The sequence below is a fragment of the Anopheles coustani genome, chromosome 3 (genome assembly GCF_943734705.1).
Source record: "Anopheles coustani chromosome 3, idAnoCousDA_361_x.2, whole genome shotgun sequence".
NCBI lineage: Eukaryota > Metazoa > Arthropoda > Insecta > Diptera > Culicidae > Anopheles > Anopheles coustani.
In genome coordinates, this window is record NC_071288.1 from 75,998,561 (window position 1) to 76,015,046 (window position 16,486).

At 46.9% G+C, this 16,486-nt stretch overlaps 3 protein-coding genes across 3 annotated transcripts; 1 reads left to right on the top strand and 2 right to left on the bottom strand.

Annotated features, from left to right (window-relative positions):
* Positions 1-2,882: 2,882 nt before the first annotated feature.
* LOC131271735 (ecdysteroid-regulated 16 kDa protein-like) lies at positions 2,883-3,792 on the bottom strand. Its single transcript, XM_058273255.1, has 4 exons — positions 3,654-3,792; positions 3,458-3,571; positions 3,214-3,383; positions 2,883-3,144 (listed from the first exon to the last, which is right to left on the bottom strand). The coding sequence occupies exons 1-4, from the start codon at positions 3,751-3,753 to the stop codon at positions 3,049-3,051; spliced, it is 480 nt and encodes a 159-aa protein (XP_058129238.1). The 5' UTR covers positions 3,754-3,792; the 3' UTR covers positions 2,883-3,048.
* Positions 3,793-4,418: 626 nt separating this feature from the next.
* LOC131271734 (uncharacterized) lies at positions 4,419-8,343 on the bottom strand. The gene is made up of 7 exons (XM_058273254.1): positions 8,229-8,343; positions 7,691-7,887; positions 7,467-7,619; positions 6,207-7,397; positions 5,438-5,831; positions 4,700-5,361; positions 4,419-4,588 (listed from the first exon to the last, which is right to left on the bottom strand). Exons 1-7 carry the CDS (start codon positions 8,341-8,343, stop codon positions 4,424-4,426), a joined length of 2,877 nt encoding a protein of 958 aa, XP_058129237.1. The 3' UTR covers positions 4,419-4,423.
* Positions 8,344-13,828: 5,485 nt separating this feature from the next.
* On the top strand, positions 13,829-14,786 carry LOC131266750 (putative cyclin-dependent serine/threonine-protein kinase DDB_G0272797/DDB_G0274007). Its single transcript, XM_058269376.1, has 2 exons — positions 13,829-13,843; positions 14,022-14,786. The coding sequence occupies exons 1-2, from the start codon at positions 13,829-13,831 to the stop codon at positions 14,784-14,786; spliced, it is 780 nt and encodes a 259-aa protein (XP_058125359.1).
* Positions 14,787-16,486: the final 1,700 nt, after the last annotated feature.

Here is a 16,486-nt window from a genome sequence, read left to right on the forward strand (position 1 = left end):
ATTTCAACCCCTTTTAAAAACAATTAGTTTATGAGCGATTTGTGCTTATTTTATTTTCCAATCAAGCAAAGGGTAAATTTGTTATACCTGCAAATGCAAGGCAAGGTTTCATCTTCTAAAATGTCTAAACTTTTGAGCTTTAAACATATTTTGGCATCATGTGCCTTGAAGGGTAATGCAGTGATCGAACGATCGTAGGGAACCGTCTTTCAATCACCACGGCTTAACAATGCGCAAAAAGAACAAGAACCTTACCTAATGACCGGATCCGCTGGTATTTGATCATCTGCTCTTTGGATGGTGTCGTCAAACGGGTTTGCTTTGGCAACCCCAACAATGCTCCACGATCACTTCGATCACCCTGGAAGTTCACAAGGTCACCACACCCGCCAAAAGCAATATGGAGGTCACCTGCAAAAACTGTGTCTACACGGGCGCACGGGACAATCGTCTCTGAGGGCGATCTTTCGCGATCGCACCGAACCACCGATCGGCAATATATCCGACTCTCCAACGATGATGTTTGTTGGTTCCCAGCATGTACGTACATGCTGCTCTCGCTGCTTGCCCACTGCCCGGTTGCGATGTCGATATGTCCGAAAAAAGCCATATTCTCCTCCCCCCAAACCACCCGCGACCCGTCCCGTAGATCTCGTTGGCCTCCAGCTTACGCGGCCAGCTCGGTTTTGTAGTGTGTCGGTAAATATGGACGAACCGAGTACCCACCTTCCAAAAACGGTATTGAACGAAACCCGAAACAACCCCATTTTCGCACCCTAGCACCCGTGTGCTCCTCCCAACCGTCCCCATTTTCTTGAATGAACGAACTTGGGGTTGATTTTGGGTAAACAACGACGCGAATGAACCATAGATTGGCGTGAGACGCCGAACCATTATTGTTTGCTCACTCGCGTGCTCCATCTCGGTGTATAACAACTATTCCTTTGCTTCTCTAGTTGTTCCCTCCCATAACCCCGCAACCCAACCGTCCCCTCCACGCACGCACCATGACCTTTTTTGGGAGGAAGTGTCTTGGAGTGCGGTTCCACGCACACGCTTTGAGTCAAGGTTGAAGGTCTTGATAGGGGTGTCGGTTTGGGTCTCTGGGGCGAGGGTGACCGTAACTAAGGAATGTGATAGGGATTTTTGTTATTGTCGAAACGTCTCTACCAGGCGGGCAGTTTTATTGAACTCCATTTTCATCTAGACTTTATTGCACCGTTTAGTGGTAGTTTGCCAACGGCTTCTGGTGTTGGGTCGAACTGCGTCCAGCTAGGAACTTCCAGACTGGTAGGCTGCGTCGTTAAACATTGTAATAACCACCGGAAAAGTGGCTTTTGCCTAGGAGCGCTTGCTCTGATCCACGATGTTACCCTGCACGTTTAGGCAACAGGTCGCCTCGCCATTCGCGCCCGTTTGCTTCCATTTGATGTCATAGAGGGTTTATTAGAACAAAAGATCATACGTTGAGCTGATGGGTCCTTAAATTCAATTATTCCTTTTTTAAAAACTTACCGGAATAAACGTGTTCTTGATGAGAACAATAAATTCGTACGTTTGTGGCATTTCCACCTTATCCGGGCAGGTTGTACGCTTTCTGGCATCCTTGTCATGGAGGAGGGGCAGACCGGGTGAGGATTTCACCCAAAACAAATTAGTGGTAACCTCTGTTCGGAAGCATATAACACATGTGGTAAGCTGTAGGACCTATTTTCTTCGAACTCAAAGACGATGGTTTACTTACTGGGGTAAAGTTGATCTTCAGGGAAATGTTTCAGCCATGGTAAGCTGAGAAAACTCCTCCTTCTAGCCCTAATCGACATGGCGTAAAAGCACAGGACCAAAATGGAAACTGATAACATGGACTAGCATCCTTTGTCGTGAGCGAAGGGCAGACAAACTCTTAAGTAGCGAATAACACCCTTACTGTTTCAGAATAGTCCAAGCCATCAAAAAGTGGTTGAAAGGTTGGGAGTCCTGAGAAATTTAGGAAACTCCAACCGGAATGCCTTTCTGAGATCTTTTTGGAAAGAATACGGGGAAATAGATAGAGACTAACATTTCCAGAAAGATTCATGAAGGTCCGGGGTCAGACGCACAAAGGTGATAAATTTTTAAACTAAACCACCATATTGGTGTTTAAAGCGAAAAGTAAAATGTTCTTGATAGTTACTGACCAAATAAAAAATAACATAATACATAAAACATAAAATAACAAGCAACATTACTGGGGAAGATGTCGTGTAGTAGAACAGTCGGATCCGCGTGTTCATAGATCCAAGCTCTATTACTTTAAAATTTACTAATGCGTATTATTATGATTGAAATAAGCTATTCCTATCATTTCGCAAGTTTTAAATAGACACATTGACCATTTAAGATGTCGTTATGAATAGTAATGCCAACAGTAATACTAGGACCTAGGAACCAAAAGAAAATTTTGATTAAGTAGAAAAAATAGCTTCCAGTTAAACTAGGAATTGAAGTACTTTGGTGAACTTTTTATGAAGAGTATAGAAAGCATTAAAAAATAATTTCAAAAATACCCAACAGAACTTTTAGCAAAAACAAATTAAATTCAAAGTAAGAACTGCTGATTTTATATACTAAAATGAATGTAATCAAATGTATGTGATTGTGTTTAGTAAACGAATGAATCAACCCCATTTTCTCGCGAAACACCCTGTTCCTCCGAACAAGCGCAGGAGTTCCACCGAACAAGTTGAAGTTCTCAGAAGGAGTGTCGTTATTGCTCTCTAGTACGAGGGAGACCGAATCTCAGAATAGTGATAAGGAACATGGTCAAGAGAACTTCTCCCCGCAGACAATTCTATAAGGTCGCTGATAAGGAATTAAGGTGATCGGGTATAGCAAAAGGACACGTGTTTGTGTTGTTTTATTGTAATGTGTTACAACTATCGGTTAGCGCTAGTTTTTTCAAAGGCTTCTGGTGTTGAATTGAACCTTGTCCACTGAATATGTTGCACTATGTCCAAAATGGAATGCTCCTATAATTTATTCATAACCGACGGAAACATAGGTGTTTGCCTACGAGCGCCTCTTCTTGGTGATGTTGATGTGCACGATCAGGCAACAGGTATCGCCGTTCTCGCTCGTTAGCTTCCATTTGACGTCATAGTGTTGCTATTAGAACGAGAGAACACTCGTTTAATCGGACGTTCTATAATGCCACACTTCGTTCTTTAGACTTACCGGAGGATACGTCTTCTTGATGGCCAAATTATACGTGTACGTCTGCTTCTTGCCAGCCTCAGTAGGGCAGGGTGTGTGCTTGCAAGCTTCCGTGTCCATACCGACTAAGGGCAGATCCAACGATGGCTTCGTCCACGACGCATCGGCGGTCAGTTCATTGGCAGCAAACTCTGTTCGGGAACCACACAACCATTGGTACGATATTGGACACACTTTCCACACTCAATGACGATGTTTTACTTACCGGGGGTAAAGTCGAACGAGATACTAACGTTTGAATTACGGTAAACCGTGCAAGCAACTCCTTCCGACGCTTCCGGGCATGGCGTGACCGAAACCTCGTTGATCGCACACTTGGCTAGAGGTGGGGTTATCAAAAAGCAGAGCACACAGTTTCACAAAACAACGAAAATGGATCGTGTGCACGGCGCATCACCTACCTTCACCGGGGCAGCTTCTATGGTTCACCACTTCGGCACTGATACCGTGCAGGCACAGGGCCAAAAGGGCAAGTGAAATCATTGACTGGTACCACTGCATCCTCTATGGTGGGTCACTGGAACATAAACTCTCAAGAATACCGACTAGTTCCCGTATTGCTTCCGGCTGCTGCGAGCAATCGACACTGACTGAGACAATTCCAGCTGGTTCTATTACCAGGAGCTCGATTGCTTCAGAATCAAGCAATTTGCCGAGGAGATGAAGGGATGGAACGTTGTTGGTAGATTTTGCGTTCCCATCGTGCGTCTTATCAGCGGTCCGAGCTGTGAAGGAAGCGATAACCGGGCGCCATTAATCAAATAAGGTCTACCTCCTCGCGATTCCAAGACCACAAACACACTCATCCTGCCGTAAGAGAACCGATGCTAAAAGATCATCGTGAATCGGATGGGAGATCATCCCTCAGAAGTCGGTTTTAATGAGGTTATTGCACTGGTAGCAAATGTTGTGATATTCCGTTCTAGAATAACGAACATGCGTGATCATTTTTAAAGAGTAATGAGATTTAATTTAGTAATAGTCACTAGTCACTGGTGGAGTAGGCCCATCACCAGACGATCGTAAAAAAGACCCACACCATTTTGCAGGAAAGTCCACACGATGTCTGCGTAATGCGTAAAATACTTGTTTGAGCGATGCTTTCAACGTCCATGCTTGTTTTTTCTTCTTTGGCTCACTAAACTAATACGATGTAACGATGGAGCGATTCTCACACGATGCAGAGTGTCGTGTCCCGACAGAGCGATATTTGTGCCTCCTGCAGGATTCTCAGTCTTGGCCCGAGCGGAATGCCCATCTTCTGCAGCCGCTCCTCGCCCAGATAGGGCAGCTCGATCATACCGACACGTTCACTCTCGAAGATGGGAGCGTATTTCTGGAAAGAAAGAGCGAAGGGAAGAGATAAACGTTGGGTGATGCATTGTTGTTTACCGATCGATCCCACGTCCGGGGTCCGTTGGGTGATAAGAGACACGGGGTACCGTACCTCATAGCCGAGTTTCTTGAGGAACAGCTTCATCAGCGGTGGATCTTCGCCAAAGAACTTGGTGAGCTTCTTCACCCGCCTCGGGTTGGTCAGATTGATTGGTTCCCGGGAGGACGCGTTACCCGCATTACCACTGCCATTGAGCGGTTGAAGGTTGTGCATGGACTGGGACCGCAGCAGAGCGAGATCGTTTCTTAGCTCCTCGAGCTCCTGCGAGACTAGATGCTGGGAGCGCATCTCCGAGGACAGGTGGGCAACGCTGCGGGCCAGCGTTACCACGTGCGACTCGAGCCGCTGGAAGCGCTTGTTGATGCCCTTGATATCGCGCACCTTACGCCGTTCGTCCAGTCTGCGTCGATCCCGTATCGGACGGCCACTGATCGAGCTGGAGGGCAGCGATGACATGCTACCATGACGGCGGCGCCGATTCGACCGAAGGCCCGATTCGTTCGTTACCATCCGGTTGCCCAACATCTTCAGCACCTCGCTGTACATTGACTCGAGGCCTTCGAGTTGGTTGCGAATCTGCTGCAGGCCACCACCGTCCGTTTCCGACTCCGACACCGATTGCGCACCGTCCCAGGGACCCCCGAGAAGTGACTCGAGGTCGAGCGAGCGGGTGGTGTTGGTGACTGAGGCGGCATCGGTGTCTAGTCCAAACACTAATCAAGAGGAGAAAAGAAAACACAAACAGTTCAACTAATGATGCCAATTTTGCTCCAACAGTTAAGAACTTACGATGTTTCTTTAGAGCATTCTGCTCATGCTTCTTGTTGCTCGAAAGTTTCAGGTGGTTCATGTAGTTCTGTATCGTGTTCGGCGACGGCTGACCCTTCGATGGACCGATCGGTTGTGGGTTTTTGCTGGCCCGATTGTACGTGTCCGTTCCGTACTCCTGCTTTTTACCATTCGTCTTTGACGTTTGGGGATGAGCATTAATAGATTGTTGGTGTTGCTGATGCTGCTGCTGTTGATTGGAACCGTGTCGGTTGTATGCCTCATGAGGAGAGAGTGGCGGTAGCGGAGGGGACATTGAGGATGCACTCTCTGACATGGTACTTTCCGGTCGAATGTTCATCGATTTCATGCCCGGCTCAAGGATGTTCCGCAGTTCTACGTCCACTACGTCCATCTGGGTCCATAAGTAGAATTTTGTTGAATGGATTAAAAATGCATGCACAAATATTAAGATCCATTTCCAAAATATGTATTATTCCGAGATAACGTAGAATTTCTCGACGTGGCTTGCCAGAATCCCAAAGAAGAAGTAAACAAGAATCAAGACTGGACCTTTCTGTATCCAAGTCTGTCTTTCTGACTCTCGTTTGTTCTTTAAAGTTAGATTTTAGCATTAGTAAACCTGTATTTTACTTTTGTATATTTGTACGTATTTTGTATTTGTCCGTTTTCTGTCTATGTATTATTTGTAGCTTTAATCGCTTCCAATTAAAAACAACTCCGCACTTTTATCGTATCTATACCAACTTTTACTTCTGACGACACTTACCCATTCGTTGTCAGATTTGGTTTTATTTTTCTCCATCACAGCCTCACCGGTGGCGGTGGCCATTGAGGAACTGCCACGTCCGGAGTCGACGTTAGATGAATGGTTGCCATTTTTATCGTACAACCCTCCCCCATCGTTGCCCGAGTCGCTGTGATGTTGTTGCCGTTGCGTATCTCCCGCCGTCGAGACGTTCACCGACGAAACACTGTTGATGTCTACCGAGATGGTATGCTTCTGGTGACCGGGGCTCTCTCCTGGCGGATGGTGCTGATGATGGTGATGATGGCCTCCGGTTTGATGATCGCCCACCGTGACGGTGGTGTGCGTGTTGTACGAAGCGACTTGTATGTTTGCGTTGGACGCGCTCTCCAGGGCGGCCCGCTGTTTGGCGTTGTGGAGAGCCTGCTGATAGGACATGTGATGTTGTTGCTGCTGCTGTTGCTGTTGTTGGGCGTGATTGTGTCGATAATTCTGGATGTACGTAGGTTGCTGCTGCGGTGTAGATCGGCTACCCGAGCCGTTCGGCATGGAAATGTTCGCTCGGCTGGAACTGTGCTGCCGGAAGCCTCCGTCGTCGCTGTCGGTACCATCGACCGGGGCCGGCAGGAGGCTGACCACATTATGCTGCGTGGTCCGACTCGCCGGCTCGCCAATGTTGAGCTGAGGTTGCGACAGAGCCTTTGGCCCTCGGAGCCCTCCACTGCCGTCCGGCGCGTTGTAGCCCTCGGCCGGATCGGCAAACTTCTTGTGGTAGTACAGCGGCGAGTTACCCTGACTTCCGGAAGGCCACATGTTCAGGTTGGACTGCGCCTGCAGCAGGTTGTTATCGGACGCGGCACTGTACATGTACGATCCGGTCTGATTGTTACCACCGTGTTGCTGTTGCAGCTGCTGCTGATTTGATTGACCTCCCGACTGACCCTGCTCCAAGTTCGACTGGTGAAGCATGGACGTGACGTTGTTCAGCTCGTCATTCTGGTCCGCGGCGTCCTTCTTGAACTTGGACGAGATGAGGTCCTTCAGCGTGTGGTACGTCTTGGTGACGGACTTCTTTACCGTCGTCGCATCCTTCTCCCGGCCCACGCCACCCTCTCTGTCGGCGAGCGCCGTCACATCCTCTGGAAAGCGTACGATCGTGCGTGGCATCGAACCAGACATTGAAGAATGTAGCACGTCCATTTGAGGTTGATTCTGAGAAATGACGAAAGGTTTCAATAAACAAAACGCTGTAGAAACATGCACGCTTGACCGACACCTTACCCATGCCTGTGTCTGCTTTACCGGAAGATCCGGCCCAATGGCAGAGGTCGAGGATCTATTAAGCAGTGCTGGAATGCTGGTGTTACGATTGTCCTGCATGAGTGGTATTTTGGAGGAGTTTTTGTTTGATGATAATATCAACTCTCGTTCAATCTGGAAGTATAAGAAAAGCACTTATTATTCACCACTTTCTTGTCTGAGAGGTCTCTCAATTTCGGTCTTACAGGAAATTTGGAGGAATGTGTCCGCAGCGGAGTGTTCAAGACGTGTACCTCGGTCGAGGCCGTCCCCGGTATGCTGGAGTGGTGTTCGTGCTGCATACCGTACGCACCGAGCGGTTGTGGTGGCATCCTGTACGGTGGATTCATGCAGTCCGCTAGGGCGTTCAGTCTATCGGGGGAAAGGTATCGGGCATCAATCACTGCAGAGAAGGGAAGGATATAAAACGACGCTGATTAAAACGCAAGCATGGTTGAACCTGGAGCTTATGTTGGCCTCTTTACTCCGAACTGAGAGCCCAAGGGAGGCTAGTGAACAGCTTATACTACGGATAGACACTTTTTTGTGTCTTGTTCCTATTTCCATCTAATCTTTCTCCATTATCTTCCGAGGTGGAGAGTGGTGCGTGAGAATTCGCGGATGACTCGCGGATGCCAACGGTGGGACCTGAAATAAGGGTCACCGCGAATCGTTGGTGAAACGTGGTGAAAGACACGGGCACCTCGCCAACCCCGCAAAGATCGTTCAAGCAAAGCTTCGTACTACCAGTGACTGCAACATTTTGGTTATGGTGACCGACGCCTCCGCCAACTCCGACGCTGTGGTGGTTTCGGTTTCCACGCTGGTTTTTGATCTGTCTCAACGTTTTCACGCGCATTTTCTCTCCCTCCACCGCACCTCACTTAATCACCAAACAACGGATCACAATCCGATCTAGTCACAAATGAAGCCACATTAATCTTGAGCGAGCGCTCGCGCAAATGCAGCCAATTACTCGGCGGTTGCGCTAATTTTCCCGGACCATTTTTCGTGCGAACGACACTGTTGATGTTGGACTGCGGGGGTCGGTCGATTAATCACTCTGTTTGTCAGCTCTCCATCGCAGGTTCACCCCTACGGGAGCCACTTTACACTTATTAATTGAGCCTTGGGAAAACCTCCCGGGCGAAACAGATCATCGGCTTGGGAAAGCTTTCAAACGATGATCGACGACATCAATAAAGATTGGATGTGGCTGTTTGAGCGAAGCGGGAGTGGAGGGAAGAACGAACGAAAGAAACACACGCACACAACACACTTCTCGTCACTAATCGGAATTCTAATGCGACAGAATTTGAACGGAAGCAGCAAAACGTCAACGGAATGCGCGCGCGTGCCCTTTCGCGTGTGTGTTGCCTCGGTCAGTACTCGCACCGGAATACGGGCTCGACGATGCCCGCTTCCCCTGCGAAGCACCGTGAAGACGTTCCACTACAGTTGGCCAAGAAGTCTGTCATAGACACCCCTTTCTTTTTTTTCTGTTCGTCCAGGCCGGGAACAAGACGCGGCTCGGCTTCGCCAGCCCTACTCTGTTGCTCTTCGCTGGCGACTTCAAACAATTGATTTAAATTTCACATTCCAGTGATTTTGATGTGGAAAAGTTATTAAACACAGGCACTGCACGAGGGCGGTGGCTTCTCCTCGTTGAGGGCGTGTGGCCTCGGCGCACGGAAGAGGACGTAGACTCCATGCCACACGGAAACACGTGAGCTCGAAAGAGAAAGGCAGCACGAGAGAACGATGGACCGGGGTGGAAAGAGTCTTGCCCGAGATTGGGCAGCATGGTAACGGGTGTAGGCGGAGGGGTTTTAGTAAGTGGTAGTATGCGAAACGTTCCCAGCATTGTGCCCGATGATTCCCCGACTCCCGGGGGTAATTACGCAGACCGATTTCGCTTCCGGCCGGTCCAGGTGGAGCCCGAGTCTGTCTGCAGTGCGCAGCCAAGGGGTTGTGTTTCGACAAGATCTCCTGATGCCTCCAACGCCTTTGGAACTGGAACTCCAAGAAGGTCTACCACCGCGTTTGGCGGAATGGTTTTTTAACCTCCATTCTCCTTTTCCGTAGCGTCGCAATTTTGCGTCGACGACGGAGCTCCGGAATGGAATATTAATACGCACTCCCAGCAAGGGTGTGTGTTTGTGGTTGGTGTTTACGGTCGGACACGTCGGCTTGTTCGACCACAGGTCACATCCGGTACGTCGAAAGTTTAACTCTCTGTAGGGTTTCTGTCAGCCATTCTTTTTTCGGAGAGTCCTGCTGCATCTGACATTCCATCGCGAAATGATCGAACCCTCCTATATCTGAAGCGATCTTGCAAACGAAGGGTTATTAAACTACCCCTGTTTATCATACACTCCCAGGGTCACACGGAAGCACACAGACAGAAAAAAAACCTTCGACTACCGTGAGGATAAGCACATAGACACAAACACACACAGTTTATTCCAATCGGTGGAAGGAAATATTTTCCGGTAGGCACTTTTCGGAAACTTCGGAAGGTGGCATGAAAGAGCTGAATGCCGAGGGACGGCTGGATGGACTTCGCACGGCCGATGGGTTTTCTCGTCACGCGGTGGTGATTCTCGTCGGTTTGGTTAATGGCCTCGCCACGGGTTCTTGGCCATCGCCTCCAGCCTAGGCTCGACAGCGAGAGGCCGTAAAGAACTGTGAATAATTTTTATCGATTCTCGAACCGCATGCACGGTATCTTCTTGCACCAGATATGATCCACGTACGTACATCGTATATTAACAGACACAACAGAAGGTAGGAAGGAATAATTGTTGGAACAAAAACTGAAGAATACCATCTGTCAGAATTTCCTTCTGAGGTCTCGAGAAGCACTACTGAGTATCCTTTTTTCTCCTATTCGAACGGGGACTTTTTGGATGAACCCGAACGAGGTTCTGGAACTGCGCGTGATATTTGGAATGGAAGTCCAACCGCTTTGGGTAGACGCGCTAGAACACGTACACCGTAACGTCGTCCATCCTATCTCGAACGGTCCGGACTGAATAAGCGCCGCGCATATCTTAAGCTCCCTCGGAAGGTGCGACTTTTCGCCGTTGGCACCTCGTTGGAGGAGTCGCTCCAGCCCAACTAAGACTCTCCCAGGAGGGGTGAGAGATCGCCGATTATAGAACGCGCGTTGCGTTCTATCCGCGATCTTTGCAGATCGCGCGGCCTATGGCGAGTTTGGTTCATCCTGCAACAGGTTTCCCCCCGGTCCCACGATCCATCTCCGCTCGTTTTCATTCACTCGCCGCATGGTTTTCCTTCCCACGTCGGTGTTCTTTGGGTTTATTTTTCCCTCCTACCCTCCATGGCATATGTCCGCGCTAAGCCTTATGCTGAAAGCCGAGAAGGGGAAGGCAACAGCAGCATATATCTTACGCTGCGACTTCTTCTCACCGGCCAGGTGTAACGGTAACGGTCCACGGAAAGCTTAACCGAACGTCTTGGTGTGTGTGAGTGTGAGTGTGTGTGTTGGAGGAATCGATCAAGGGAACATAAAAAAGTTCAACCCCGCGGATTCTACGGCTTGCTTTGTGGTGTTGGTGTGTGCGAGGGACCTCACGTTCGGAACTTGTTTATGCTGCTTGCGTAGATGGGAAATTAAACGTAGCATAAAACATCATGGCCCCACGAGGAGTAGCTTTTTTACCACAGGGGTGTGTTTTTTTCTTCTTATTCCAACTGTTGTTTCTTCACACGTACATACACTTCACACATAACCCATAAAGATTAGATGGGACCTCTCTACGGTCCACCTATGAATTTCAATGCTAGAGCACTATGGAAACAGGTGCCCTTAAATACCTCCACCGTCAGCTCACCTAAATCTTCCTGCACACCGTTTCGCTTCTCGGAAGAGATCCTCACTGAGCATCGAAGATAGGCAAGGCGTACACTGTTTCGCACACTCGTTCGTTTTGATTGCAATTCTCCTGTTGTTGTTTTGCTTAGCGTTGCATCATTTGCATCCTTCAGAAAGCCGTCACCAAACTAATCGTTTCGAGCACACAAACACTGGTGGTTGACGGGGAAGACACGACACGATAGGATTAGGCTAAAGCACCTTTACAAGCGCCAGCGATGCACCTTTCTTGAGAACACCTCAACGCCAGGTGTATCGGCATCGAACTGACGGTCTCGGCGGATCGCTGGCCATCCACCGATGGAAACCCGAACGGTGTGTGCGTACGCTTGTCCCTGTGCGTATGTGTGTGGTGGTAGGTTCTTCGCGATCGCGATCGTGTTTTTAACCGCGCGCGCTCTTGAATGGAAGGGCGATGATAGCGGGCTCCGAAGAATCGATGGCATAAGCGGCGAGACTCAGCTGGAAAACCCGGGATAACCTGGTTAGTGGTGTGAGCTGGTGGGCAGTTTTTTTTTCGTTCCCGTGGCTTGCGGTTCCCTCCCTCCGGAAAGGGACAAGATCTGGTGGAATACCGTTTCCGACGGGGGGGCCTCCGCGGATCTTCTCTGGAGATTCCGTCAGCTTCTTGGTGTTTGATATCCGCGGCGAAAGGCGATTCGTTACCGTAGATTATTGGGAGTAGCGGGTCGATACAAAACAGGCGCGCGCGCAATTATTCCTTTCAGCCCAGATTCGCCCATTTTCCGTTCGCGACGGCTGCAACAACGATGGCGCGCGGGAGACTTGAACGCGCGAAAGGAACGAACACGATAATCGGCACGGAAAAGATGGGATGAAAAGGCTGGATACACAAATAGTGCTTAATTTTGGTATCAATAGAGGTGGAAGTTGCAAATTTTATTTAAACCTCATGACCGAGAATAATAAATAGTATCATCATATAATCAGGACAGGAATGTATGTTTAAAAGATAATTATTTCTGTTCTTGTAACATAAAATACTCTCATAACGAAACCGTCAGTAACATTTATGATACGAATTGATCCGAAACGATCATTTAGTTTTGAATCAACATGTTCTGCTCAACTGTAAGATCGTATGCAACGCATCTCGTATCGAACGATTGTATGCTACCTTGCATGCGAGTCAGCTATGTTTTGAATGTTGAAAAGGTGGTTTTATGAAACACGCATGGTTGTTTATGAGATGTGCCTTTCCAACGAGACGAATGAGGCAACGTTCTTAAAATCTTTTTAACGCATGAAAACAAGACTTTATAATAGCTAGCGTTCGTTAAATCGGTCTAGTATTAAAAAGAAAACTTTATTTGAAAGCAAAACAAAAACCTATGTGATAAAGAAAGAGTGAACATGACATACAGGAATGTTAAAAGTATATTTTCTTGTATGAGTTGTATGAAAGACTATTGATTGTAAGGTAAATGTTTAATTCTTGTTAGTTAAAAAATTTAATCTAGGTTTAAAATTTCCTAGGTTTCAAATTAAGGCTGTTTTACAAACATCTAAATTAGGTGCTCAATTCACTTGTTGTATTCTTTTCTCATGAGTTCTTAAGTTATTCGAAGCATGTTGTTTGTTCTTTGTTCTTTGAAAACATCCAAAACTTTAACATAAAATGATCTGTTTAGTTCTAATCATTGAACATTTTTAACATAAAAGCGATTAAAACTATTTCACCTTTTTATTAAACTGAATTAAGGGTGTACTAAAAGTCAAACATGTGCTACGCAATTACACAAAACCGAATGAAAAGAAAAAATCCGGCCAAGATTAGATTACAAACAAGAAGGAAGAACTGAGGAAGACTATCCTGCAATGGCGGATAAATACATTAATTTTTTGCGAACTCCAAAACCAATTTCGTAAAAGGCATTTTCTATATGTTTGGTTCAATGAATTGTTATCCCATTTTAAAACGTCCGTAACGAGCAAGCTCTATCGGTGAGTCGGTAAGACGTCTAATCTTTCGCAGAGACCTATTACGCACAGTTTACGAACAAATGTATCAAAACATCACCGATCTTCGATCCGCCCGTTTTCCGCACCCCCCGTTCGTGGAAATGGTGGAAATGGTGATTAAAAGTCCCCATGCCATCAGGCACGACCTGTTCGCGGAATCAATGCAGCAGATCAAAACGTGGCCCGATCGGTCGGTACATTGTATACAGTGGTTTTTACAACGTTCCGCTTCCCAAGTTCGCATTTTCCGCGGGGTCGAGTGGCCAGTTTTCGGCGAGCGCTGTATAAAACGCACCGGACGTAACGGAGTTGAGGCACAGTTCACTTTCGGCACCCTCCGGTGGAACAGCTAGTCTTTAGGCGACGTCTGCTAGCGGACTTTTCCGAAAAATCCCTCCTACCCTTTAAGCCTAGCGGTGGTGAAAAATTAACCAGTTAAAGCACGCCAAATCTGCCCCCAACAATGGCCGGTGAAAAGGTGAGCACTTCGTTCCGGCTGCTTGGCCACTAGAGTTTTGGGCAATAAATCAGAAACCGAGGAGTTATCAAATCGCGCATACTTTCACCTCGGTTTGCGATTGCGCTGTTTTCCCTTTCACTCACTAATATATGAGATTTTAATTTTCTTGGATTTTTCGGTATCCTTTTCGTTGCAGTTCTTGGTCAGTTTTTGCCTAGTGACGGTGTTGGTCGGGATGCTGCGAGGATCGGAAGGTTCCTATCAGAGTGTGCCCAGTCAGGAGAATGTCTTCCACCACGGGTTGAAGATCGTTCGTCCGACAGAATCGAGCGAGCACTACTCATCGTCTCAGGAAGCTTCCTTCTACCAGCAGCATCCGGTGGAATATCAACATCCGGTTCAAGCACCACTGTCCGCCGAATCGCACCACCTTCACTACCAGGCACCGGAGCAACAGTACGTCGTCCAGTCGGGCTACAACATCGGTTCGTACCAGCAGGGTCAAGTGGTAGCCCACCAGCCGGAACCGGCCGTCCATCAACAGGAGCAGCCGCAGCAGCAGAAGCAGCAGCATCACCAGCAGCTCAAACAACGTCAGACGGCGCTTCCGTACAATAATCAACGATTGCACGTGAAGATCGAATATCCGGGCGCTGGCCACGGGATCGCGCGCCCGAACGGGTCGGCCTCCCATCCGACGGTCCACGAGCCGACGCAGGACTACCGGGCGGCGATTCCGAAAAGCATCGCCCCGAAGCTGAACCCGCTGCACCATTCCTTCCACCAGAACCGGAACTTTGTGCCGCTGCATCACATCACGCGGAAGGTTCCGGTTCCGGCGGGTCGTCACGCGCACGGCCACCCACCGCATCACAGCCAGCACCATCAGCCTCAGCAGGCGGAACAGCATCCGGTGAAGGCTGCCCTGGCAGGACCTCCACCGAAGCATATTGCTGGCTAGTCAGCTCCATTTCGTAGCGTGAATTGCAATCGGGTGTAGCCCAATTAAAGGAACATTTGTTCAATAAAGTATTTATTTTCAAAAAAACCTCTTTTTATGTTTTTTCTAAACCTTCGATTTCTTAGATTCTACCTGATTTAACTAAATTTGTTGTAAATTGTACATGATGATGCGATTTGATGTAATTAGAAACTACAGTTAAACATGGACTGCATTGGATCGGATTAAAGGTATTCTTTGATGTGCACTACGAAATACCAAAATAGTTAATTGAAAGAAAAAAACATCGTTTCCAATTAATGACCAGGAAAATAAAGTGTGGGAAACCTTCTAAAAAAAGAAAAAGGAAAAATTGTCTTCGCAAAATTTGCATAGAAATGTGTTCTTATCTTTAAAAGGCAAAAAAGCAACGCGGTGTTTGCTGTTAAAGAATTCAATAATATAAATAACGTAGCTGCAAAATATCTCCGCATATTTGATATTTTTTTTTAGGAAACTAGTGTCTGAAGACTACGAGACAGAAACAAATGTGCCGAAAGGGATCATTTTTAAGCATTTCCCCTTCTCAAGCTGTATTTGAGGAGGATTACTCAATTTAAAATGGGGATAGATTATCTAAGAACAAATTGGTTTATGTATTTTGTAGATAGTAATAGGTATTCAAAATATTTTAATTATTGGGAGTGCGAAATCAGGAAACTCAATTTTTTAGGATATTCAAAAAAGAGTAAGAATATGATGATATGTTCAATTCTACGACAATTATCTATCGTATCGCTCTTAATTTTCTTTACTAAAGATAATTACCGGGGATATTTTGCAGAACATTTACTTGAATATTATGTGAAAAACCGAGAAAGATATTGAAACACGTTCCTAAAATAGTTGAGACGTGTATCACGTTTCACTTATATTGATTTACGAAACATTCAGGTGCACATCACTACTATAAAAGCTTTTTCCAACAGTGGGTTTTCCCTGTCGTACGAAAGCTCGTGGGAAAACTCTAGAGTTGTGTAATTGAGATTCAGATTCATTCAATCTTTTAATGAGAGATTCATGAATAAAAAAAATTCATCAATTGATGAAAAGTCATGAGGAAAAAATTGGTGGAGGGACCCCTTGGCATGGGCCATGCATGCCAACCATGGAGCCAAAAGAAACATGGAGATTCGTGAAGGATCTCTAATTAGTGAAAGAAACGTTTGAAGATTAGAATCCCAAAAGATTCATGAATCCTCCTGAATGAATCTTAGATGAAAGATTCATAAGAATGAATCTCGCCAAAAGATTCATAAGGCACAACACTAGAAAACTCGTCACGTTCTCAGTTTTTCTCAACTATGAGATTGTCAACTACGTGCTTGCTAGAAGCATATCAGATCGAAAATCTAAGGCGAAGTCCAGTCTGACGTCGAAGGTGATTTGCATTCACTTAGAGTGCATTTCATAGCAACAAGCATCTAATTGAAAGGAACAAGTATAGAAGAAAAACTTCTCAAATTATTGCAACTTTTCACCAACGGACGGAACCTAAGAGGCATAACGTCGGACTTGATTCCGGATCGCTCCGCGAATCTTATGACACATCACTATCTCACATCGCGCGCATGCTCGTGAGCTGGTTCCCCGCTTCTGGGTGAAGGTGAAGCATTTGAAGCGTTTTTCGCTCTTTCGCGGTGGTCGCGGGTTTCTTCGCG

Bases quoted from the DNA above. Each gene is read 5' to 3' on its own strand.
- LOC131271734 (XM_058273254.1), bottom strand. From the start codon at position 8,343: ATGCGCGTGAAAACGTTGAGACAGATCAAAAACCAGCGTGGAAACCGA. The intron at 7,888-8,228 runs GTACGAAGCTTT...CCTTCTCTGCAG, and splicing joins AAATGTTGCAGTCACTGGTA to TGATTGATGCCCGATACCTT. The intron at 5,362-5,437 runs GTAAGTTCTTAA...CCTCTTGATTAG, and splicing joins GAATGCTCTAAAGAAACATC to TGTTTGGACTAGACACCGAT.
- LOC131271735 (XM_058273255.1), bottom strand. From the start codon at position 3,753: ATGCAGTGGTACCAGTCAATGATTTCACTTGCCCTTTTGGCCCTGTGC. The intron at 3,384-3,457 runs GTAAGTAAAACA...GTTCCCGAACAG, and splicing joins CTCGTTCGACTTTACCCCCG to AGTTTGCTGCCAATGAACTG. The intron at 3,145-3,213 runs GTAAGTCTAAAG...TCGTTCTAATAG, and splicing joins TCAAGAAGACGTATCCTCCG to CAACACTATGACGTCAAATG.